General features: G+C 51.4%; 2 protein-coding genes across 2 annotated transcripts in view; one reads left to right on the top strand and one right to left on the bottom strand.

The window, feature by feature from the left end:
- Positions 1 to 21262, top strand: part of LOC119390958 (2-Hydroxyacid oxidase 1) — a 92417-nt gene extending 71155 nt beyond the window's left edge. Inside the window, exon 8 of the mRNA XM_037658669.2 lies at positions 21146 to 21262. Coding sequence (XP_037514597.1) covers positions 21146 to 21213 — 68 coding nt within the window. The 3' untranslated portion in view covers positions 21214 to 21262. The remainder of the gene's footprint in view (positions 1 to 21145) is intronic.
- Positions 13850 to 16562, bottom strand: LOC125758156 (uncharacterized). Its single transcript, XM_049414989.1, has 2 exons — positions 16352 to 16562; positions 13850 to 15393 (listed from the first exon to the last, which is right to left on the bottom strand). Exon 2 carries the CDS (start codon positions 15376 to 15378, stop codon positions 14182 to 14184), a length of 1197 nt encoding a protein of 398 aa, XP_049270946.1. The 5' UTR covers positions 15379 to 15393; positions 16352 to 16562; the 3' UTR covers positions 13850 to 14181.
- Positions 21263 to 24483: the final 3221 nt, after the last annotated feature.

Here is a 24483-nt window from a genome sequence, read left to right as displayed (position 1 = left end):
GGCACGCTTCACTTTCGTGTTATTTCGATTCCTATGACGGAGGGATCAACCATGTTTTTTCCATCAAAGTGCGTTCCCACCTCCTCATTTTACTCTGTGTATCGGTACTTTCCCAAAGACATGTTCCCCGATCAGCGTGCGTAGAATGGGGGATGACTATGAGGCATGCGTTCCCGAAGTAATTTTTAATAGGCTTCGAGGTGTGGGCGTCTTCCCTGGAAGTGGGAGTTGTCACGTGTGAACTCACTGTTGCTCACCAAATTAACATTTGCGTTTCTAGTCCGCAGACAAACGCCTTCTCGGAAGTGCTTGCTGCAAACACGTGCACGGGACTTCGGTTCATTGCCCCTTTTAAGCTTTATGAGCCATGCGTCGTGATGTTCGTTATTCTTGAGGTAAAACCGCTATAAAGACGTTTATTAGCGGGCACTCGGCGACGATAAACGACTGCGACAGTCAAGACGGGGTGCCGACTCTGAGCGCGAGGAGCGTGCTGTCCCAGAAGAGCGGAAGAGGACGACCCACTAGTAAGCGCTCGAGAGGGCGACCCATTAGAGGCTTCCAACGCTTCGCTACAATTACCCCGGGTACGAAAAGGGAGCCGCCTGGCGACCTAACTGCTTGTCACTATGAGCGGGTCATGGTAGGGTTTCAGGCGCTCCACGTTGACAATGTCGCGCCCTCGACGGCGCATGTCCGAAGATGGTTCAAAGGGTTCGATCACGTAGTTGACCGGGGACGTGCGTTCGACGACACGGTAGGGGCCGTCGTATTTCGGCAGTAGTTTTGAAGAGAGGCCAGGTGCAGTGGTAGGGACCGAGAGCCATACGAGTGCTCCAGGGAGGAACGTGGGCGCAGAAGTGGTGGTGTCACCGCGAATGCTCTTCTGCCGCTCTTGGTCATTCGTAGTAAATGTCTTGGCAAGCTCCCGACACTCCTCAGCGAGTCTTGCTGTGGCAGAAATAGGCGCACACTCAGACGGGTCCGGCTTGTAGGGAAGGATTGTGTCGATCGTGTGCGACGGGTGCCTGCCGTACAATAAGAAAAAGGGCGAGAAACCAGTAGTGCTCTGCGGGGCGGTATTATAGGCGTAGGTGACAAAAGGCAGAATGGCATCCCAATTTGTGTGATCGGCGGCGACGTACATCGAGAGCATGTCGCCGAGCGTGCGGTTAAAGCGTTCGGTGAGGCCATTCGTCTGCGGGTGGTAAGCAGTAGTTTTCCGGTGAACAACGTTGCACTCTTTGAGAATGGCTTCGACGACTTCGGACAAGAAGACACGACCTCGATCGCTGAGCAGCTCCTGGGGTGGACCGTGGCGCAGCATGAATCGGTGCAGCAGGAAGGAGGCAACATCGCGCGCTGTAGCCGCTGGGAGGGCGGCAGTTTCGGCGTATCGCGTAAGGTGGTCAACAGCGACGATGGCCCAGCGGTTACCAGCCGACGTTAGAGGAAGTGGTCCATACAGATCGATGCCAACGCGCCCAAACGGCCGGTCAGGGCAAGGTAGAGGTTGCAGACCTGCCGGCGACAGGTGCGTTGAAGTTTTGCGGCGCTGACAATCGATGCAGGAGCGAACGAACTTCTGCACGTAGCGGTACATCCCTCGCCAAAAGTACCGTTGGCGAATGCGGTGGTAGGTTTTCGATACCCCAGAGTGTGCACACTGCGGGTCAGAGTGGAACGACTCGCATATGTCAGAACGCAGACTGCGGGGTATTACGAGTAGCCACTGGCGGCCGTCGCCGTAATTGCGTCGGTGGAGGAGGTTGTCGCGAACGGCGAAATGGTGCGCTTGACGACGCAATGCGCGAGTGGATGGTGTCGCCGATGGATCACTCAGCAAGGCTATCAGTGAGGCAATCCAGTGATCCTTGCGCTGTTCAGTGGCGATGGTTTGAATGTCGATAGACGAAACGGCATTGGGAGACACTGAGCTGGAAGTATTGTCGTCAGGCAAGGGGGAGCGCGAGAGTGCGTCGGCGTCAGCATGCTGGCGTCCGTTGCGGTACAGCACGCGGATATCGTAGTCCTGCAGGCGAAGTGCCCAGCGGGCGAGGCGGCCTGAGGGATCCTTCAATGACGACAACCAGCATAGTGCATGATGGTCGGTGATGACATCAAATGGGGCGACCATACAAATAAGGTCGGAATTTCGTAAGGGCCCAGATGATCGCCAGGCATTCCTTTTCGGTGACGGTGTAATTGGTCTCGGCTTTAGTAAGCGTACGACTTGCATATGCCACGACATATTCAGGGAACCCTGGTTTGCGCTGCGCAAGGACAGCGCCAAGGCCAACACCGCTAGCGTCTGTGTGTACCTCTGTAGGGGCCGCAGGGTCGTAGTGGCGTAGTATGGGAGGCGACGTCAACAAACGACGGAGCTTTGCGAAAGCGTCGTCGCACTCCGACGACCACGAATGGAGGGGCCCGTTACTTCCGAGAAGCTTCGTCAGTGGCGATATGATAGTCGCGAAATTTCGAATGAAGCGCCGAAAGTAGGAACACAGTCCTACGAAACTGCGCAGTTCTTTGACGGACGTAGGTTTGGGGAACTCAGTCACGGCCCGAAGCTTGGCGGGATCAGGAAGAATTCCGTCCTTGGACACGACGTAGCCGAGGATTGTCAGCTGCCGTGCTGCAAACCGGCACTTCTTTAGATTCAGTTGCAGACCGGCGTCGCTCAAACGCGTCAAAACATGCCGTAGGCGTTGAAGGTGCGTGGAGAAGTCCGGAGCAAACACGACGACGTCGTCGAGGTAGCACAAGCACGTGTGCCATTTCAGGTTGCGCAGAACGGTATCCATCATGCGCTCAAAGGTGGCGGGCGCATTACACAGCCCAAACGGCATGACGTTAAATTCGTACAGGCCGTCGGGCGTGACAAAGGCGGTCTTCGGTCGAGCGTCATCAGCCATAGGTACTTGCCAGTACCCTGAGCGCAAATCGAGAGATGAAAAGAATTCGGCGCCTTGCAAGCTGTCAATCGCGTCGTCTATTCGCGGCAGTGGATACACGTCCTTACGAGTGATCTTGTTGAGTCGTCTGTAGTCCACACAGAACCGCACAGAACCGTCCTTCTTCGCAACAAGAACGACAGGAGACGCCCAGGGGCTGTTAGAGGGTCGAATGACATCACGTCGAAGCATGTCGTCGACTTGCTCGGTGATTACACGGCGTTCGGCAGGAGATACGCGATATGGACGTTGCCGCAGTGGCAGGTGGTCGCCAGTGTCGATGCCATGCGTAACGGCCGACGTGCGGCCGAGAGAAGTTTGAGCGACATCGAAAGAAGGGCGAAATTCTTCCAACAGGTCCAAAAGCTGGGAACGCTGGACCTGCGTAAGGTTGTCAGCTATGTAGGAACCAAATACGTCAGCGTGTGATGAACCAGACGTCGAAACAGCACTGAGCGTGCTCGAACTTCGGCCGTGCGAATCATCGGGCTCGTCCATAACTTGTGCGTCTTCGAGGGGTTCTACGCTGCCCAGACATTCCCCTCGCACCAACGTAACACTGTACGGGGAGGGGTTGATTACATAAATAGAGGTGCTGCCCTGGGTGACTTGAACGGTCGCGAAAGGCACCAGCAAGCCTTTCCTCGTGCAAACACGGTCATATGGCGAGAGGAGTGCAACGGTGTCGGATAGGCTGGCGCAGTAGACTGACACCGCCGTTGACGAGTTTGCAGGCACTTTTATGTCGTCTTTGACGAGTATCTTGCTCGCAGCCGATGGACTGTCTGCCGGCGTCAAATTAGAGAATGGTGAGAGCTCTATTTCGGCGGGTGCGCAATGAATTACGGCGTCGTGGCGGGAGAGAAAATCCCATCCGAGGATGACGTCGTGAGAGCATGCAGGAATTATGATCAATTCGACGGCGTACATAGCGTCCTTAATCATGACGCGGGCTGTGCATACCGCTGTAGGCTGAATGCTTTGGGCGCTGGCTGTACGGAGGGAGAGCCCGGAAAGTGGCGTCGTCACTTTTCGCAGTATTCGGCTGAGCTTTGCGTCCATAACGGATACGGCGGCTCCAGTGTCGATAAGGGCAGATGCACGAACACCGTCCACAAAACACGTCTATCACGTTCGATGGGCTTCGCTGAGGGCTTTCGCAGTTCGACAGCATCGCAGCCCTTGCCTCGTGGACTGCGACGACTAGTTTTCCTGGTCTCGTGGGACCAGACGTGGCCGCATCGGTGACAGCGAGCGGCGTCGTGGTGACGGGGAACGGCGGGTAGATGGAGCGGGGCGAGACGTCGGCGACAGTGGCGTAGGTGGGTCGTAATATGGGCGGTTCGCCGGGCTGGTGGCAGGCGACGCGACTCTAGGCGGCTGCACGCGATTGCAATACCGCGCCACGTGGCCGGCGTAACCGCATGCGAAGCATATGGGGCGGTTGTCAGGTGTGCGCCATCGGTTCGCTGGGGCAGGGCCCGCCCATGGTGCAGGACGGGATTGACGGGGCGGCAACTGATAGGACTGGACGGTGGGCTGCAGTCGTGGCCTGTGCGTGACGTCGGCGCAGGTTACCGGCACATCCGCTTCGAAAGAATGAGGTCGAGCGGAGGCTTCGGCGTAAATGTGTGGGGCAGCCGTAGGGATTGCTGGGGGCGTTCTTGCGACCACTTGGGCGTAACTCAAGGGTGCAGGAGCCGTACGGTGCTGGTGGTACTCGGGCATGACCTCTGCGATTTCTTGCTCAATTGCTCGACGGAGCGGAGGCAGAAGGGTGGTCGACGGCTGTTGGACGTACTGCGGGCGAGCAAAGTCCAGCAGAGAGAATTGGCGCGCGATTTCCTCGCGCCACGAATGTCTTCATCTCTGCGAGCAACGCGGAGTGGTCGGATATGGTCGACAAGCCAGCGAGCTCGGCGTCGCGTGATGGAGAGCGACGGGTCATCGATCGCTGCCGGCGCAGCTCCTCATAGCTTTGGCAGAGCGTTATGACCTCAGCCACTGTGCTGGGGTTCTTGGCGAGCAGCATGGTGAAGGCGTCGTCGTCGATGCCTTTCATGATGTGCCGGATCTTGTCTGATTCGGACATGGTGGCGTCGGCTTTCTTACAGAAATCGAGGACGTCTTCAATGTAACTGGTGAATGATTCACCGGCCTGCTGAGCGCGTTCACGTAAGCGCTGTTCGGCCTGCAGCTTACGAACGGCAGGGCGGCCAAACACATTGATAATGGCGGTCTTGAAGTCGGACCACGTTGTAAAATCTGATGCGTGGTTGTTGTACCACAAGCCCGCCACACCCGCGACGTAGAAAACGAGGTTAGTCAGCTTTCCTGCCTCGTCCCATTTATTGGGGACACTCACGCGCTCGTAAATCGCGAGCCAGTCCTCCACGTCGGTGCCATCTGCGCCAGTGAAGACCGGAGGGTCGCGGATACGAGGCACACCTGGGCAGGAGGTCGGTGTAGGCGGGGCCGTTTGCTGGGAGGCGTCTTGAGGCATCGTAGGCGGCAGGGTACGGGATCGAAGAGCCAGGGGCATCGAATGAGGGCCGAAGTTGTTGTGAAAGCCCAGCACCTCCACCAAATTATAAAGACGTTTATTAGCGGGCACTCGGCGACGATAAACGACTGCGACAGTCAAGACGGGGTGCCGACTCTGAGCGCGAGGAGCGTGCTGTCCCAGAAGAGCGGAAGAGGACGACCCACTAGTAAGCGCTCGAGAGGGCGACCCATTAGAGGCTTCCAACGCTTCGCTACACCGCGAATGTCAAGTTACACCCTCCTCCTTTGCATGCGTGGCGCATTAACTGTGGCACACAGCACCAGGGCACCAGTCGTCGAAAGCGTGATCAATGTTTTATTGGTCACGCTTTCCAAGCTCTTGTTTCTAGATGACAGTGAACATGGACTGGTTGTGAAATGTGGCCGAGTGAAGTGGGATACTCAAAGAAAAATACACTCTCGGGTTACGAGCTTTCCCGTCGTCAGAACAAGGTTCCGTGAAGCAAGGTGGCATCACTTGACCCAACTTAGCACGTCACGACTGCATTGTCCGTGTCCAGTGGTGGGCCTCGTACACAATAGCACTGTAGCGAGAGACGTGATACGAAGTGAAGGCGGCCGACGTGGCCGTGCCGTTGTCTCGCCACTTTATTAGGAGGCTAAGCGGAGCGGCGGCGGCTGCAGGCGTCCAGACCGCCAGGAGCGTGAACGCCTACTTTGGCTCGCGCCTCGAGCTCTAGGCCTTTTGCTAACTGAAGCAAAATGTAAGAGGTTGCTTAAAAGCGCGCCCTTCGGCCAATCTCGCGGGTTATACAGCAAACGCTGAAGCACGTCCGAGATCTGCGTACCACCAGCGGTAAATCGTGTATATAAATAGCTCGCCGTTTGTATTCCAAACAACGGATGGCGCGTGGCCGAATTGTCTAATGCAGTGCGCTGCGGACCGAGGGGCCGCAAGTTCGAATCGCGGTGGCATGCTTCGAAATTTTTTATGCTGCTTTATTATTCTTTCTGGCTTTCTTTTTATATATGCATACTTATACATATCCGGGATGTCACGGCAACGGCAAAAAACCCGCCGAGAGTGTCCATACAATTGCTATCGCAATAATAACGCAGAACAGCTGTAGCGTACTTCATGAAACCCTTTCCCTCAGTCACGTGTGGCACATACCCGTGCCACAGTTCATGTTATGCGGGTATGCGCCACAGGTGAATCACAGTCTTAATGAACACATTAACGGCAAACATACACATTGAAACGCAACGTAAGTGAGGGAGCTGAAGACAGAACACCACTGGAAGACGCTCGACTTCCATCCATATTGTCACGTGGTCCTGACGTCGACGAACACAGCAGTCGGCGTTTGTAGGATGAACCTGTTTATTTGGCCGAACTTGTGGCCGGAAAATGAGAACTAGAACTACAGCAATGCACGCTGTACAATGATAGCGGCGAACAGGGCGTCGTCCGTCGATCAACTGACAAGCGATCAAGCGCGTCGGCTTTTATACAGGCGCTATCGAACTTTCCAGCAATATCGCTGGTGGCGGCGTTATCTCTAGACAAAACTGGAACATTCGCGTGCGGGGCGCAATCTTAACAAACCGATCTACTACAATCGCGACGCTTCTAGAACACTACTTCGCGGACAGCGTCGAGCGTTGATAACCGTCCCTGTCGGTCAAACCCGAATACATCAAAGCAAGACAAGAAGTGGGCGTGGCATTGCCCCCCTCTGAAAAAGCATCGTCCCGATGCTTATGAAAGAACATAGAAGAGAGAAAAAACAAAACAAAACAAGTGCATACACAAATAAATTACAATAACGAAGGAAAAAATAGAGTCCCCAGGCTCGCTAACGCGCAAAAAACGGCTTAAGGCGCACGACATGGACGACTTCAGGTCGCGCACGACGCCGCTGAGAGTTCGTAATGCCGTCAGGGGCAACCTCATAGTCGAGTGCGCCGAGGCGTCGAAGTACCCTGTACGGTCCGAAGTATCGTCGAAGAAGCTTTTCACTAAGTCCTCGTCGGCGTATTGGCGTTCATACCCACACACGGTCACCGGGTTGGTATTCCATGTGGCGTCGTCGAGGGTTGTAGCGGCGGCTGTCAGTCGTCTGCTGGTTCTTTATCCGTAGGCGGGCGAGCTGTCGTGCTTCTTCGGCCCGCTGTAGGTAGGTGGTCACGTCGATGTTTTCCTCGTCGGTCACGTTTGGTAGCATGGCGTCGAGCGTCGTTGCCGGGCTCCGTCCGTAGACCAACTTGTATGGCGTCATCTGCGTCGTTTCCTGTACGGCCGTGTTGTACGCGAAGGTCACGTACGGAAGGATGGCGTCCCACGTCTTGTGTTCGACGTCGACGTACATGGCCAGCATGTCGGCGATGGTCTTATTTAGACGCTCGGTGAGGCCGTTGGTCTGTGGGTGGTACGCGGTGGTGCGGCGATGGCTTGTGTGGCTGTATTCCAAGATCGCCTGAGTTAGGTCAGCCGTGAACGCCGTACCTCTGTCGGTGATGAGAACCTCTGGGGCGCCGTGTCGAAGGACGATGCTCTCAACGAAGAACTTGGCTACCTCAGCGGCACTGCCTTTGGGCAGGGCTTTTGTTTCGGCGTAGCGGGTGAGGTAGTCGGTAGCCACGACGATCCATTTATTTCCGCAAGTCGACGTTGAAAACGGCCCCAGGAGGTCCATCCCGATCTGCTGGAATGGTCGCCGAGGAGGCTCGATCGGCTGAAGGAAGCCTGCTGGTCTTGTGGGCGGTGTCTTCCGTCGCTGACAGTCTCGGCACGTCCTTACGTAGCGAGTGACGTCGGCGGCAAGGCGCGGCCAGTAGTACTTTTCGTGTACTCGTGCGAGCGTTCGGGAAAGTCCGAGGTGTCCAGCCGTCGGGTCGTCGTGCAGGGCATGCAAAATTTCTGGTCGCAGTCTCGAAGGTACAACGATAAGGTAGCTGGCTCGGGCCGGAGAGAAGTTCTTCTTTACGAGGACGTTGTTTTTCAAAGAAAATGATGCCAATCCTCGCCTGAATACTTTTGGGACAACGATGGTCCTGCCCTCTAGGTATTCCACTAGACCCTTCAGTTCAGGGTCGGCTCGCTGTCGTTCGGCGAAGTCTTCGGTACTTATGGCTCCCAAGAAGCTGTCATCATCCTGGTCGTCGGGCGTTGGTGGGTCGACGGGGGCACGAGACAAGCAGTCGGCGTCGGAGTGTTTCCTTCCGGACTTGTACACGACAGTAATGTCAAATTCTTGAAGTCTCAGGCTCCACCGTGCGAGGCGACCTGAAGGGTCCTTCAAGTTAGCTAGCCAACACAAGGCGTGATGGTCGCTCACAACTTTGAAGGGCCTGCCGTAGAGATAGGGGCGAAACTTTGACGTAGCCCAGATGATGGCGAGGCACTCCTTTTCTGTCGTTGAATAGTTGACCTCTGCTTTAGACAGCGACCGGCTAGCATAACTGATAACCCTTTCCAGTCCGCCCGCCCGCTGCACAAGGACGGCGCCGAGTCCTATGCTGCTTGCATCGGTGTGAATCTCCGTATCGGCGTATTCGTCGAAATGCGCAAGTATCGGAGGTGTCTGCAGGCGTCGTTTCAGTTCATGAAATGCTTCGACTTGCGCTGTTTGCCACCTGAATTCGACGTCGGTCTTCGTGAGCTGCGTTAGTGGCTCGGCGATCCGTGAAAAGTCCTTGACAAAGCGTCTGTAATAGGCGCACAAGCAGAGAAATCGGCGCACGGCTTTCTTGTCGGTGGGTGGCGGGAAAGCGGCGATAGCAGCTGTTTTCTGCGGGTCTGGGAGCACTCCAGTCTTGCTGATCACGTGACCCAGAAACAAGAGTTCCTCGTACGCGAAGCGGCACTTTTCTGGCTTCAGGGTGAGCCCGGAGTTCTTGATTGCTTGAAGTACGGATTGAAGTCGCTGGAGGTGTTCGTCGAAGTTCGAGGAATACACAACGACGTCGTCCAAGTAAACAAGGCAAGTCTGCCACTTCAAGCCAGCTAATACAGTATCCATGACTCGTTGGAAAGTCGCAGGTGCCGAGCAAAGACCGAAGGGCATGACCTTGAACTCGAACAGGCCGTCCGGCGTTATAAAGGCGGTCTTTTCTCGGTCTCTTTCGTCGACTTCAATTTGCCAGTAGCCGGTCTTGAGGTCCATCGACGAAAAGTAATTCGCGTTGTGGAGTCGATCCAGGGTGTCATCTATCCGTGGGAGAGGGTATACGTCCTTCTTTGTGATTTTGTTCAGGCGACGATAATCGACGCAGAAACGTAGGGTCCCATCCTTCTTCTTCACTAACACCACGGGAGACGCCCACGGGCTGTTGGACGGCTGGATGATGTCGTCGCGTAGCATTTCATCGACTTGTTTCTTAACGGCCTCCCGTTCCCGCGTCGAAACCCGGTAGGGACTCTGACGGAGTGGTCGAGCATTTTCTTCTGTTATGATGCGGTGCTTAGCAAGGGGCGTTTGTCGGACCCGCGACGACGACGAGAAACAGTCCCTGTATTCCTGCAGAAGGCGTCGAAGCTGTTGCTGTTGGCGAGCGGGAAGACTTGGGTTTACGTCGAAGGGTGGCTCAGGGATCGTCGTCGTAGCTTCGTCAGAATCTGAAAAGGCAAACGCATCGCTGACGGCCAAGATTTCTTCGATGTATGCAATCGTCGTGCCCCTGCTCAGATGTCTGTATTCCTGGCTGAAATTCGTTAGCATCACGCTTCCTTTCCCTTCATACAGCCGAGCAATGCCTCTTGCGACGCAAATGTCACGGTCTAGCAGCAAACCCTGATCGCTCTCGATGACACCTTCGATGCATTCAGCCGTTTCGGTGCCGACGGGAATTATGATGCTGGATCTAGGAGGAATGGGTGACTTGATCATCGAGCACGTTCAGGGCATGTTGACATGGGTTCGTATCCGGTGGTGTCGCTTTCTCCGACGATAGGGTTATCGACTTGGTTCTTAAGTCGATGACGGCGCCGTGGTCACTTAGGAAGTCCATTCCAAGTATCACATCCCTGGAGCAGTTTTGTAGGATTACAAAGCTCGCAGGATAAGTCCGGTTGTTGATAGTGACTCTCGCCGTGCAGACACCAATCGGCGTTATTAGATGGCCTCCAGCGGTACGGATCTCGGGGCCTTCCCAAGCAGTCCTAACTTTCTTCAACTTTGCTGCGAACGGCCCACTGATGACGGAATAGTCGGCTCCAGTATCGACGAGAGCGGTGACGTTGTGGCCGTCGATCAGAACGTCGAGGTCGCTAGTCCGCCGTCTTGCGTTGCGGTTACGTCGCGGATTCGGGTCACGGCTACGTCGGTTTGCACCGCTGCTTCCGCGTTGCCTCGTCAGGTCTGCTTCCGGTCGCAAAGTTTCGTCTTCGGGACGTCGACGTCGTTCGGCGTGGGGCGGGGGCTCGGAACTTCGTCGCGGTGTCGTCGTCGACGGCGGAGGATCTTCAGCATTTCGTCGTTCAGCAACCGCACCTCCATCGGTTGCTGCCCTTAGTTTTCCGGATACGGGCTAGGCGACCGGCCCCGGTTTGGGCCAGTGTACTGCCGGCGGTGCGGTGACATGTAGCGGCCGGGCGACGGTGAGCGGGAAGGTCGTCGTTCTTGCCACTGTGTGCCTGTGAGGTAGTCGTCGATGTCGCGAGGCCGTTCGCCTGGCTGCGGGCGCGGCGCGTTGACGGGGAATCCGCGTAGCCCCATCTGACGGTACTGGCAGCGGCGGTACGTGTGGCCGGCCTCCCCGCAGTGGTAGCAGAGCGGGCGATTGTCAGGGGCACGCCAGACATCGGTCTTCCTCGGGGTGTAGCGCTGGCCGACAGGTGGGCGGTAGGGCGTCGGTGGCGGCGGCGGCGTCTGGCCGACAGGTGGACGGTAGGGCGTCGCTGGCGGCGTCTGGCGACGGTACTGCGGTGGTGTGTCGTCTTGGCGTGGGCGTGGAGGAGGAGCATGACGGCGGGCTGCAGCAGCATAGCTCATAGCTTGCGGCTGCGGCTCTGCTAGCTGAGGCGCACCGAGTAAATGCTGGATCTCCTGGCGCACGACGTCGGCGATGGAATCCACTTGAGGTTGCGACGAAGGTAGAATTTTTCGCAGCTCCTCTTGCACGATTGCTCGAATCGTCTCAAGCAGGTCGGCGGATCCTAGTGCTTGAACGTCGACGTAGCTTGTGGTCGAGAAGCTGCGGTTGTATTGCTGTGTTCGCATCTCAAGCGTTTTCTCGATTGTTGTTGCTTCGGAGACAAATTCTTCGACGGTATTCGGCGGATTCCTCATAAGTCCAGCGAAGAGCTGTTCCTTTACTCCTCGCATGAGGAAGCGGACTTTCTTGTCCTCGGGCATGGCAGGGTCAGCGTGGCGAAATAACCGGGTCATTTCCTCTGCAAAGATGGCCACGCTTTCATTTGGAAGTTGGACCCGTGTCTCCAGCAAGGCTGCGGCCTTTTCCTTTCGGACGACGCTTGTGAACGTCTCCAGGAAAGCGCTGCGAAAGGCGTCCCAGGTTCGAAGAGTGGACTCCCGATTCTCGAACCAGGTCCTTGCTGCATCTTCCAGGTAAAAGTAGACGTGGCGCAGCTTGTCCTCGGAGTCCCAGTTGTTGAACGCTGAGACCCTTTCGAAGGTCTCGAGCCAGGTTTCCGGGTCTTCGAATGACGACCCGCGGAAAGTTGGCGGCTCCTTGGGCTGCCGGAGAAGTATCGGCGCAGGCTGCACGGGGTTGGTCATCGTCGCTGCGGTCGGTGTTGGGACCTGGGGCTGCCTGGTGTTTTCGGGAAGGAGCCCGTACTCTGGCGGCAGTCCCTTCTGCCTGCGGCTTGTTCGACGATCCGGGTTTTCTTTGCCGTCGTCCTCCTCGCGGCTTGGGCTTGGGTCAGCGCTTCGCGGGGGCGTCCGGATCATGGAAGAAGCAGCACCTCCACCAGATGTCACGTGGTCGTGACGTCGACGAACACAGCAGTCGGCGTTTGTAGGATGAAACTGTTTATTTGGCCGAACTTGTGGCCGGAAAATGAGAACTAGAACTACAGCAATGCACGCTGTACAATGATAGCGGCGAACAGGGCGTCGTCCGTCGATCAACTGACAAGCGATCAAGCGCGTCGGCTTTTATACAGGCGCTATCGAACTTTCCAGCAATATCGCTGGTGGCGGCGTTATCTCTAGACAAAACTGGAACATTCGCGTGCGGGGCGCAATCTTAACAAACCGATCTACTACAATCGCGACGCTTCTAGAACACTACTTCGCGGACAGCGTCGAGCGTTGATAACCGTCCCTGTCGGTCAAACCCGAATACATCAAAGCAAGACAAGAAGTGGGCGTGGCAATATCGTCCACGTGGTACGCCTGAATGACGCGATGTTCTTTTCATTTCTTACGAGGCTGGCCAATGGCCTCATGCTTACCTAGAGTGACGTCAGATTGATTTAGAGCCGCATTGTGACACGCGAAGAAGCCGCCACTAAGTGCCCTGACGGCATGCAGCGATACTGCGGCAATGCGGACATCGACCGCTATGACGCACATTGCCTCGACGCTGTGGACGACGTTTTATAACAGGCTAGAAGAACGAGCAGGTACACAAGGGATGCCCTGGCCAAGGTGGCCAAGATGAACGCAAGCGATATGTGTGGCTTGGCGGCCTCAATTTGCCTGAGCGTCGGCATGACCATGGCCAACATCCACGTAAGCGACGGTTTCGATAATGGGAACACTGGCAGCTTGCGGTACATTCAGCGTGACGAACACGGCAATCTCGTGCGACTGAGGCTTGAATTTCCGACGTCCACGGTAGGCATTCTCCTCCCAGCGAAAACGAAACACATCACTACCGCGCACACCTCCATACAATTGAAATGGGTGCCCATGGAACTGCGAACCCCCACAACCACGATATACGCCAGAGAAGATATCTCGTGCACTAGGACACTGTTTCCCATCGCGCAAGCAAGCGCCATAAGTATACACAAGTCACGAGGGGCCACATACGCCCAGGTAGTCTACCACTACGATAAGCGCCATCCCCTGAAGTTGGTCTACATAGCACTTTCCAGGGCTACCAGCCTCGATGGCCTATACCTCACCAACGCAGAGGGTGACTTGAGGTTCAGTCATGTCGCCGGCTCTATCGACAGACAATTTATCGACAAAATGACCCTGCTAGCAAACAGGCCTCTAGACACTGTCTTGGACGGGGCCACCACTTTCAGGAGGTGTCACAACCACAACAATCACCTCACGCTCGCCGTTCTCAGCGTACAATCAGTTCACGCGCACGTACACGACCTCGAAAAATGCACTGTGCTCACAGAACGACTGAAAATAGCGCTAAGAAACGGGGACACAAGAAGAGGACACACGACACAGGCGCTAACTTCCAACATAATGTTTATTACCACCGCACGCTCGCCTATATCTCCAAAAGAATAACATCACATGACATAAATGATGCGCGCAAAAATTAATTTCTTAGAAAATACAATTCTTTGTCACTGAGCGTAAGCGAGGGAGTGCTGACACACTTAGACCCCAGTGAAGCGATAGCCTCAGCCTCAATAATCCCTCTAGTAAGCTTGTCAAACATTCTCTTGATAACTGTGCATGCATTGAATATCGGTGCGCAGCCGCAGGATTTACAATGAATGGCCAGCCAACTCCCCAGGTCATTTTTCACATTATTACAATGTTCTCTTAAACGATCATTAAGGCAACGGCCCGTCTGTATACTCTTTACCACAAGAAAGCGGGATACGATAAACAACGCAAGTGATGCAGGGAACAAGAACAGTTCGATGCTTCTTATTGCAACCTTTGGGTTTTCCGTCATGGTCATGAAGGCCACAAAGGCTGACCAACTTCTTGGGAGCCGAAAAGACAACCCTAACTTCAGAGCGCTTAGCTAATTTCTTTAGGTTGTGCGATATCTTGTGATAGTATGGTATGACGACTAGGTGCTTCGGTTTCTCGGCATCATGACTCGCTGTACATCCTGGGTTGCGAAGCGTACGATTACGAAGCAAGCCTTCTGCAACTGAAGTTTGAACGTGCAGAGGATAACCTGCTTTCAACAATCGGTCTGACTGATTATGAAAACTATTGGCGATTTCGTGCTCACAAGATTTGCTTAAAGCATGACGAAAACAATGACTGATGATGCCTCTTTTCACTAGTTTGGAGTGAGCTGATTGGTAAGGAAGGACCGGTTTATTCATACGTGGTTGGTATGCCCAACATATGCGGTTAGGATGAAAGGTGAAGAGGACATCGAGGAATTTTATGGCATTGCTCTCAGGCAGTTCGTGTGTGAGAGTCAAGGGTTTAAAACACTCAGAAAATTGTGAAATTATTTTTGCCAAACCTGCCTCGTCCGCTACCGTGTCGTTAGTTAACAAAACAAGATAGTCATCGACATACTGGAACACTTTTTTTATGTTCAAAATATCAAGATGTAGGTTAATCGATCTGTCAATTCTACTTAAAAATATGTCGCTTAAAATGGGCGCTATGCAAGACCCGATACAGATCCCGTCCTTTTGAATAAAAGGCTTGTCATCCCATGAAATGTAGGTCGACTTGAGGTAAAATGATAAAAGTTCTAAAAACCGACTGACAGGAATACCACACTCGGTTTGAAATCTAACAGAGCCAAACAAATCTATGCACTCTTCAACCGCAGGAAGCAACTGATTAAGGGGGATAGAATAATACAAATCAGTCATGTCGACTGAAAAACCATAAACATGCTCATCGACACAAGTTTTCACAAAATCTATGACTTGATCAGAACTTTTTACTATGAAAGGATCATCAACGTCAAGCCGGTTCAACTGTTCTTGCAAAAATGTAGCAATCAATTTTTGCCATCTATCACATTCTGCAACAATTACCCTAAAAGGCATATTGCTCTTGTGAGTCTTTGCGTAAAAAAAAACACGGTTGAACCCTCCGTCATAGGAATCGGAATAACACAAAAGTAAAGCGTGCCCTTACAGAAGTAAATGAATGTTTACTGTACATTGATATGAGAGAGTTTGCACAATGTATATTGATGTCTGGCAGCTAATGGCGCCGTTTAACGTGTATGCACTCACTTTGATGATGGGTGGTACATCTCCATCCCGACGACTAAAGTCCATGTTAAATTATTAAAGAAACCCTTGTGGTAGCTGTAGTAGTTAACGGTGAAAGCGTAATCAGAGAACGAGGTGTGATAGCCAGAAGAGCGTCGCATAATAGACGCAGAACTTGGTCGCCATCCCGCGGCATGTTAAAATGTGATTGAACACCACGGCCGGACTAGAGGGAAACGCAAAGCGCGTTGTGCCGCCCCGGTAGCCCGGCCGCGATTTTTCTCGGGGCGAGCGCGTGAGCATGGAACGCGGTGTTACAGCCATGTGAGGCAGGCGCGCGTCGCAGAGCTATTTTTGGTTTGTATTAGCGTGATGCTCAGCGAGGCCCGCTTTGACGACGCTTGGGCAAAGGTCGCCACCTCGCGGTGTGTTAAGGCATTGACAAAATTCAACTTCTATTGAAAACGCGCCGAATGAGACGGACGCGTAAACGCGTTGCAGGTGCTAGTCGCGGAGGCCACAACAATGACGAATTACTTTACCTTACCACTCCCAGAGGTCAACACCACCCCGCCGACCGGGAGAGTGGTAGATATAAAAGGCGCGTTCGTAAAGCCTCCAGAGTCTGTGACCGTGGCGCAGTGGATAGCGTGCCCGGAATCTGTTGTTGCGGACCGAGCGGTCGTGGGTTCGATGCCCGTTGACGGTAGCTTCTTTTTGCCATCTGATCGTGTATATTTTTCTACGTCATTTCCGTGACGGAAATACGTCACTGAAGTCTTGGTGGACCCCGGCATAAAACACTTCCGTGTTAAAACACTTTTAGAAAGTCATGCTTACTATTTGTGATGCCACCGACAACACGTGAGAGGTTAAGGTCTTTGCATAGCTTTTTTGCTTCCGATTTAACTTTATCAATGCGGACGTCCCCGCGAGAGGAGAAAACAGAGCTTACGGCAGTGTGAGCCTTAGAACCAAACAGTCCCAGAGTCAGGATGGCGAAGCCTCCTTCCTTATCAACATTATGTTGGAAGTTAGCGCCTGTGTCGTGTGTCCTCTTCTTGTGTCCCCGTTTCTTAGCGCTATTTCCAGTCGTCACAATGCACCAACAAGCCCAAATTTCGACAGTGCTGCTCACAGAAACTGGCGTGTTAGCACTTTCTGAAACCTGGAGCAATGAGCCCACTGCAATCACGGGATTCCAATGTGACGCCCGCAGCAAGCGGCTTCAGTGCTGGTGCGGCGGCGTGGCCAATAAAAGAACACGGCGATGCGCAAACGTTGGCCGCATCACACTTCGCCGGCCGCCGGACACCGAACACACGCAGAAAAACAGCGGAATCGGCGACGTCTGCGTTGCGCACGTCAATCACAACAACAAAGACATTGATAGCGTTCACCGCCATCTACTTGAGCCCCGGTGCACAAAAGCAGTCTGTCCAGTGGTAATTATGAACGTACCTCATCGATGTAGCGATCCACATCGCTAGCACCAGCAAAGAGAAGGAAAGAAAAGAAGACTCGATAGAAACGGAATGTAACAATAAACCGATGCAGTCGCATTGTCTGCATAAAAGCTTTACATTGGCGCAGCCGACAGGATTGCTCTAAAGGAACACCCCAAGACCCAACTCCAACAACAGAAATACTGAAGTACAATGAAGAAGAATTTGGACCGTCGCCACAACGCAGAGGTGCCTAAGATCGACCCCGGATCTATGATAGTCGTGAGGAAAGGGCTGGACTCAAAAGCTCCATTCACTGGTCCACACATCATTGTTAAAACGACTAAGTAGCAAGGACTTCTGAAGACTTTGTACTATACTGGACCAAGTGAAAGAACAGAAGAGGCATATGTCGGAAGTGTGGTACCATGTTATCAGCGTGAGGGGAATGACAGCCGACCCGGGGAGTGTAGCGATCCCCATTGCTAGCGCCAGCAAGAGGAGGGAAGAGAAGAAGACGAAATAGAAAAGTAATGTAACAATAAGAGAAGAGAGAAGAGGGAGAAAGGAAAGACAGGGAGGTAATGTAACAATAAACTGATGCAGTCCCATTGTCTGCTCCCGCAAAAACCGGGGTCATAGCTTGCCACAATAACTCTGCTGACAGGGCCATGCCCCTCATCATTTCCGGTGACTTCGACATTGATTTATCAAAACCCAAGAACGCCTGGTTCTTACAGTACATGAAACACGTTTTTCGATGTCTCCCAGGAAAGGAGGCACGATCATTTCTTCGTAAGAGGCATCCACGACTTCCTATAGTTGTACTATACTTCATACTTCACTACACATAGACCCCTCGTCGCCGCAATTTTGAACGGATTCGATTACAAGTCCTGTCCAACTGCTAATGCTCACTGATCATGCTGATGATGGCCTTGTTCAAGAACTGTCAAGGACGTCTTCCACACATGCACAAGGATTCGTGAAAGTTGCGCGTGTTCTCCGTCATAACGGAAAAATATAATCGGCACACATCCGCTTACCGCTTCTGGCGTTGGTAAGACCCATGTTTCTGTTGGCATCGTTAAGCAACTGTAAACAACTGGTTATATAACGCATATGCGACTCTTCATCCTTTGTGTGTGCGTATACCATTTGTACACATCTTTAGCGTCATTTCGTAACGTTTCGCTCAATATAAAAAATCATGCCAGTCACCTTCCCGCCATGTGCTTCGCATAACATCGATTCCCACGGTACATGGGATCTGCGGAATTTTTTTGTCTTAATATTTCCAAGCGCGCGCAACGAAGAACAGAGGGAGGTGTCCTTGTTTGCGCGCTCTTAAGCGTCCGGTGGTGGAAAACCAGCTAGCCCAAAAATCAGTGCTCCTTGCGTTAATATTTCTTGTATTCAAGACTCCCATCACAAACACTGCTGTTTATACACTCTTTCATCGCATTTCTCGAGATACACAAGACGTTTCAACATGATGGCCATATTTCCCTTGCAAATGTACAGAAACTCACGAAGTACAGATAGTGTCATTGTACAACTGATACCGATATGTACGTTTGTAAAGCTAAAATTGACATAGCAAATATTGTTAACACTCGTATACTTGCGGTACATGTTTGCACTTACATTGAATTTCGAGCGTGATTGCTTGAATAAAACATGTTTCTCATAGAAAAGCTTTTGCTCTTGACGCTGGTCTACGCCAACGTAGGAGAGCGACCATTTTTGACGATCAAAACACACTAAGTTATCCCTTAGAGGGCCAGCTGCAACACTTTTTCAGCATGGTCAGCAAATGCTGCGGAGTGGAACACGCGAACCAAACATCACAGCACAGTACGCGGCCTGGAATTTACAATTCTCAAAGTCAGCTAGAAATCGCTCCGTCTTCTTTCTACAAATGATGCCATACCCAAATGACAATGTCAGATACCTAAATTCACGGCTATTGGCTGATTTGAGGATCGTGAGCTGCAAAGTTACCGCGACCGCCGCAAGAGGCCGCCACATGCCCGCGCGCGCGCGCGATCACACTGAAAGTAAGTCACGCGTTCAAAGAAAAAAGAACAGAAAAAGTGTTGAAGGTGATGACGCGCGCGTGACGGAACTTTTTCCCCCCGTGCCATCCCTCCCTCCCTGCTTAGCTTCAAGCGCGCTCGTCGGGACGCGAGAAGAGAGAAAGCAATTACAGCGTGCAACAAATTTCTGTAACTCCGCTCGTACTTAACGGATTCTAAACATTTTTGCGGCGGTCGATTCGTGAGGCAAGAAGATCCTTTGATGAAGCCATTCGATGGTTATTTGGAAAAGTGTTGCAGGGCCCCTTTAATTAGACGATGATCAAGTGCCAGCTGGAATGAATCTGTAAATGAAAGTGAAAAGTATAGAGTGTATAATTTCTAAAAAGAAAAAGGATACCAGTATTTCGCAGTGTCATTGTCTTAACCATAAATAATTATCATCATCATCTTCTTCGCCATCATCATGATCATAAGGGCCTCTGAAGTGTCCTTAGCCCAGGGCCCCACGATGGCTTAACTCAGTGCTGCCTCTCAGAATATTCAACTCCAAAATACACTTGAAGCAGTGGCTATTCGAGCTGGGCTTCTTCATAAACTGAATAAAATTTGCTTAACATACCCTTTCACTATCAGCTGCGCAAAAGGGAATTTCAGTCTTTTATGGATGAGTTACCTAAATTTCACTCTGTTCATGGAGATATCAATGCGCACAGCAGCCTAGGGAGTAACTCGCGGCGATGCGCGAGGTCGTCTCATTCAACAGTCACTTTTCTGAATAAAAAGAAACCTGTAGTCTCGCAGACAAAACATATTCTTCTATTGATCTTAGCATAGTTTCTCCCACTCTTTTTTTTTTGAAATTAAATGGGAAGTAAATAAAGATCTTTACGCTAGCGAAGACTTTCCGATAGTGCTGAGATCATCAAGAGCGAATGTATTTGCACCCCTAAGTCCCTCGGTGCAAGGTTCATACAGAAAATTGAGAAATGTTCCGAACGCCTAGATGGTATGTCTTGGGCTGACATGTCTTCATTAAGCACAGATGCTCCTGTTGAGTGTTTTACTACATCCTCGATTGATGCTGTCTCGAAATGAACTTCTTAATCAAGTGGTGTGGCTTGCAAACGCCGTGCCCCGTGGTGGTACGAAGAGTGTCGAAATGCTCAAAAGAAAAGCAGAACAAAGCGTGGAAGTTGCTGCGTCGTGCTCCTGCTGCGGAGAATTTTATTAATGGTAATGTCCCAAGGTAATGCCCCAAGGCAGAAGAACAAGCTAGGAGAGAGAGCTAGTAGAAGTTTGTGTAGAAAGCATCACTTCTTACGCAGATAAGGCCTGGGTAAGATGCCGGAAAAGGTATCCCCTCCTTTTGGTAAGCACACAGGCACACAGCTTCCTGGGCACACATTTCGAACACGTGTATAGCTCGTCACACTGCTCCGAAACTTCAAAAAAATTGCAAAACACGAGTAAAACGACAGAAATTAGAATGAAAAATGTGCGCGAAATGAGGCATTACAAACAATCATTTTGATTAGCATAGCTTTAGGCCACACTAAACTGTTGCAACAAATCTACCCGAGGGCCTGATCGTGTCACATACATGCTGAAACATCTACACCCTGCACTCGAAAAACCTTCCTTTCAATTGCGCAGTGGCGCTGAAACGCGACACTGGGGGGAAGCTTGTCCTTTCTTCGTCCTTGCGTAAGTAGTGAACTGCAAGCACTCGTAATGTACGACAAGCCTCAAAATTAACTCTTCTTGAATGACACAATATATTTCATATGCTACTCTTGCTAAACTTGGAATACTTATTATATTTAAGTTCATTTGTAGCCGCAACTATATGGCTTACTCGACAATATTTCTTTTTCTAGTCGGGCTCCTTTAAATTCTCTCGTGTGCGTATGGTTGGAAGCGGAGAAACGAGCGCGAAATACTTTGTGGGATGCTTCCTCGTACAATATCTGAATATTAGTAATAAATGATCCGCGTATATGTGTATTTTGACGTAGTACATTATCTGTTTTTTATTCGTTTTGTAATGTCTTTTAGTTGCAATTACACGCTCCGAGACATAAAGAAGTGTCCTTTTTTTGCCACTCGCAGGTTGCCGCACCATCAGCGACCTCACTCCAGACCTGGTGGTTCGCGAGGAGCGTTTTTCCAGGCTCTGACTCGCCTACCTTATTCCCATCGTTCTTTCAATAAAAGCGGTAATGGGGAAGTAGAGGGTTACTAATTCTACGGCATCTAATGACTGAAAATATTCCCAGTAATCACCCACAAATGTTCCGGAAAGGCGTAGAAAACTGCTGCATTCACTCAAACATAATTGTCCTACTCTAAAAAAAAGAGTACGTGCGACTCTTCCCGGTGTCTCATGACTTGCCACGTATACGACTCTCTTTGAAGGGTTACGTCAACTCTCGCGGAGGCTGAGAGTCGGTGTACTCTAGGAGTGTGCCTTGACTCTCAGGAACAGTGAAAAGACTCTTCTCTGAAGCATCACATTACCAATGCTGAGGGAATCAGAAGGCTCTTGCCGGTAACTCTCCAAAGTGCGTCGAATGACGCACACTGGATCCAGTATGAAGCGACTCGATAACTATATTAAGTTAGTCAATTGACTCATGCTCTATACTGCTGGAAATAGTGAAGTATTCATTTTAAGCAAGTCTAATAATACTTGCCCTTGTGCCCAGTGACTGCAAAACAATGATGAGCTTAATTTTAACATAATTTTAATTTAAAAAAATCAAGATAACTCGCACAGACTTTCCAGCATAGTAAAATAGGAAGCGCGAAAAGATCGTCTGTGATTTCCAATTATGCCGTTGAGGAGGACCTCGTTTAGACACTTGTACGAGTATAGGCAACTAAAATGTGAGACTGGGATGTGCATACTGCCGTATGCTGCAAAGGACACTGCAGACAATGGCAGCATTCCATATTTATTCCTCGTGTTTATGAATAAATCAAAAAGTAGGCATTAGACTTGTGAGGCGTTAGACTGGAGGCATTATACTGGTGACTGAATTGCTTTAATGCCGTTTCTGTTCAGAGTGAGCAGCCATGAAAAATAGTATCTGAAAACAGCGCGTGATATTAAGAGTTTGCAAAATGCTCCACAATAACGGATCTACATAGACACGATGAAGGCTCACAACAAAACAACAGATTCAAACAGACATAGCCAGGAACGATGTATTTGCCATTACCGTGTAAACCACAACGTGCAAATAGTAGCTTTTGCAACAATTCACTTGGTAACAAACATGCAGCGCAAGATGATGTCAGCCTCTTTTCAACAACAAACGAAGCAAATGCGCCTAAACCATTAGGAGCGTTTGTGCGAGTGCCATTCACCGCTTGCCTCCGTCGCCTTTTCCAACCAAAGGGAGTGTAGGACCGGGTGGTCCGTTGACAGTGCGACGGCGTTGATGACTTTTCCATCACGAGTGGCAAGGCGACAGACCATAACGGCGGCACCTTCGTTGCCCCGAGTGTGGCTAACTGGAGTGCAGAGGTGAAAGAAGCGATGCTGGATTCTGGGATCAACCATAACACTGAGACTGATTATTTGGATCTAAAGCCACCCTTGGTGCAACACACCATAAATGTACACACATATAGCACGAGTGTATCGCTTTAAATGATTTTTCAACGAAAACAAATTTTCACGTAAAAGAAGGCGGGAACCTCCTTTTTGCAACAGGCACCAGCTACGCACGAATGAAAGCGCTTCTTTTTCTGAAGAATCGCTTGAATATATGCCCGGCTTTGCGCCGGCATACTCCGACACTCAAGCACACCCTTCGGCAGTCAGGGGCAGCCGAGAGCGGTTATTGACCGCGTGTTGTTTAAATAAATGCCGTCGAGCAAAAGCAGGTGCCACCACGCCTTCCCTTCACGTGCCTATGTATCTTGACCCATGCCAGTGGCCGTTGTGGTATCAAGGGGTAACTGATGACTTTTCTAGGAAAATAGTAATATCCAGAGCCGTATATCCCCTTGTAGCGCAGCTTCGCATGGACTTCGAGTTCGCGAGCGTCGCATTCCGCGAAGCTGGAACGTACTCGCGACACCCTGATATACGGCTCTGTTCAGAGATGTCGAATAAAGATGCGAGCTACGGCTCGTAGCAACCGCATAAAATGCTCTATTAGCATCTACCACTCAACTACATGCCTGATGCCAGGTGGCGCCCGCATGCTATCAGCGCCATTCTTTCGCTCTTAATCAAGGCGCAACACAGCGTCCACTACGCGCTTAACAAGTGTCAACAAATCTGCTAACCAATCTCTGATCCAACTCCTCACAGGTCAAATCAATAGGCACTGAAAAACAGGCACACCACCGGCGAACGGAAAACAGCAGACCTGATTTTCCTGCCCATTTAAGCCAGGCAAAATGGTTAACATCCCGTACATCATGGGCAGAGAAAGTCGTGGAGAAAGCCATACAGCTTCACTTAATCGAATGCCTACAGGAACATCACCTCCTTGCCGGCACCGCGTTTGTATTTCGCCCGAATCTGTTAGCTGAGGACGTTCCTTTGCAGCTCAAGCACGAGAGAATCGGCCTACATACCCCAAGGGCCTGACAAGAAAGAGCGATCCTAGCCATAGATTTTTAAGAAGGCCTTCGACAACGTAAGACACTACACCATCATGGCTAACCTGATAGAACTATGCTGTGGACCACAAATATACGCATATATGAAAGCTTTCTTACAAAGACGCAAGACCACAATATATATTGGAGGTATATCTTCCCAACCTCCCAACCTATCACCATGGGAAGCCATGGTAGCCCCCAAAGCACAGTTCTATCTCACTCCTATTTAACATTGCCCTCCTTAAACTACCGCATGCCGTACAACAAATCCCGGAATTTCACCATACCCTATACGCGGACGATGTCACCATATGGTCCACCAAGGGATCACTACAACTAACAGAGACCAACCTTTAAAAAAAATTCGGCAGATCCCACGTACCGTGGGAGTCGATGTTATGCGAAGCATGCGCGGGATGGTGACTGTGGCGTAATTTTTCACATTGAGCGAAACGTTAAGGAATGACGCTAGAGAAATGTGGAAGTAGTAACGCACACTCATATGCTAATGAGTCGCATATGCATTATATAACCAGTTGTTTACAGTTGCGTAGCGATGCCAACAGCAACATGGGTGTTACCATCACCAGACGCGGTAAGCTGATATGTAGTGCTTATATTCTTCAATACTGGATAGCGCGAATTCGAACAGCACAAAGACGAAACACCAATGCACAGGACAGGCGTTACTCGCAACTAAGCTTCATTCAGAAAAGTTCCCCTAGATATACACACAGTCAAGTGGCACACGCAGGCGCACTGCACGTACGTTACAGTCACAGTTCCAGTTGGATTACAGTTGTTATTCTTATACTTATCTGTTATGG

The sequence above is a fragment of the Rhipicephalus sanguineus genome, chromosome 4 (assembly GCF_013339695.2).
Source record: "Rhipicephalus sanguineus isolate Rsan-2018 chromosome 4, BIME_Rsan_1.4, whole genome shotgun sequence".
NCBI classification, from domain to species: domain Eukaryota; kingdom Metazoa; phylum Arthropoda; class Arachnida; order Ixodida; family Ixodidae; genus Rhipicephalus; species Rhipicephalus sanguineus.
The sequence above is the reverse complement of the archived record's forward strand: the minus strand, read 5'-3'. Positions and strand labels throughout refer to the sequence as shown.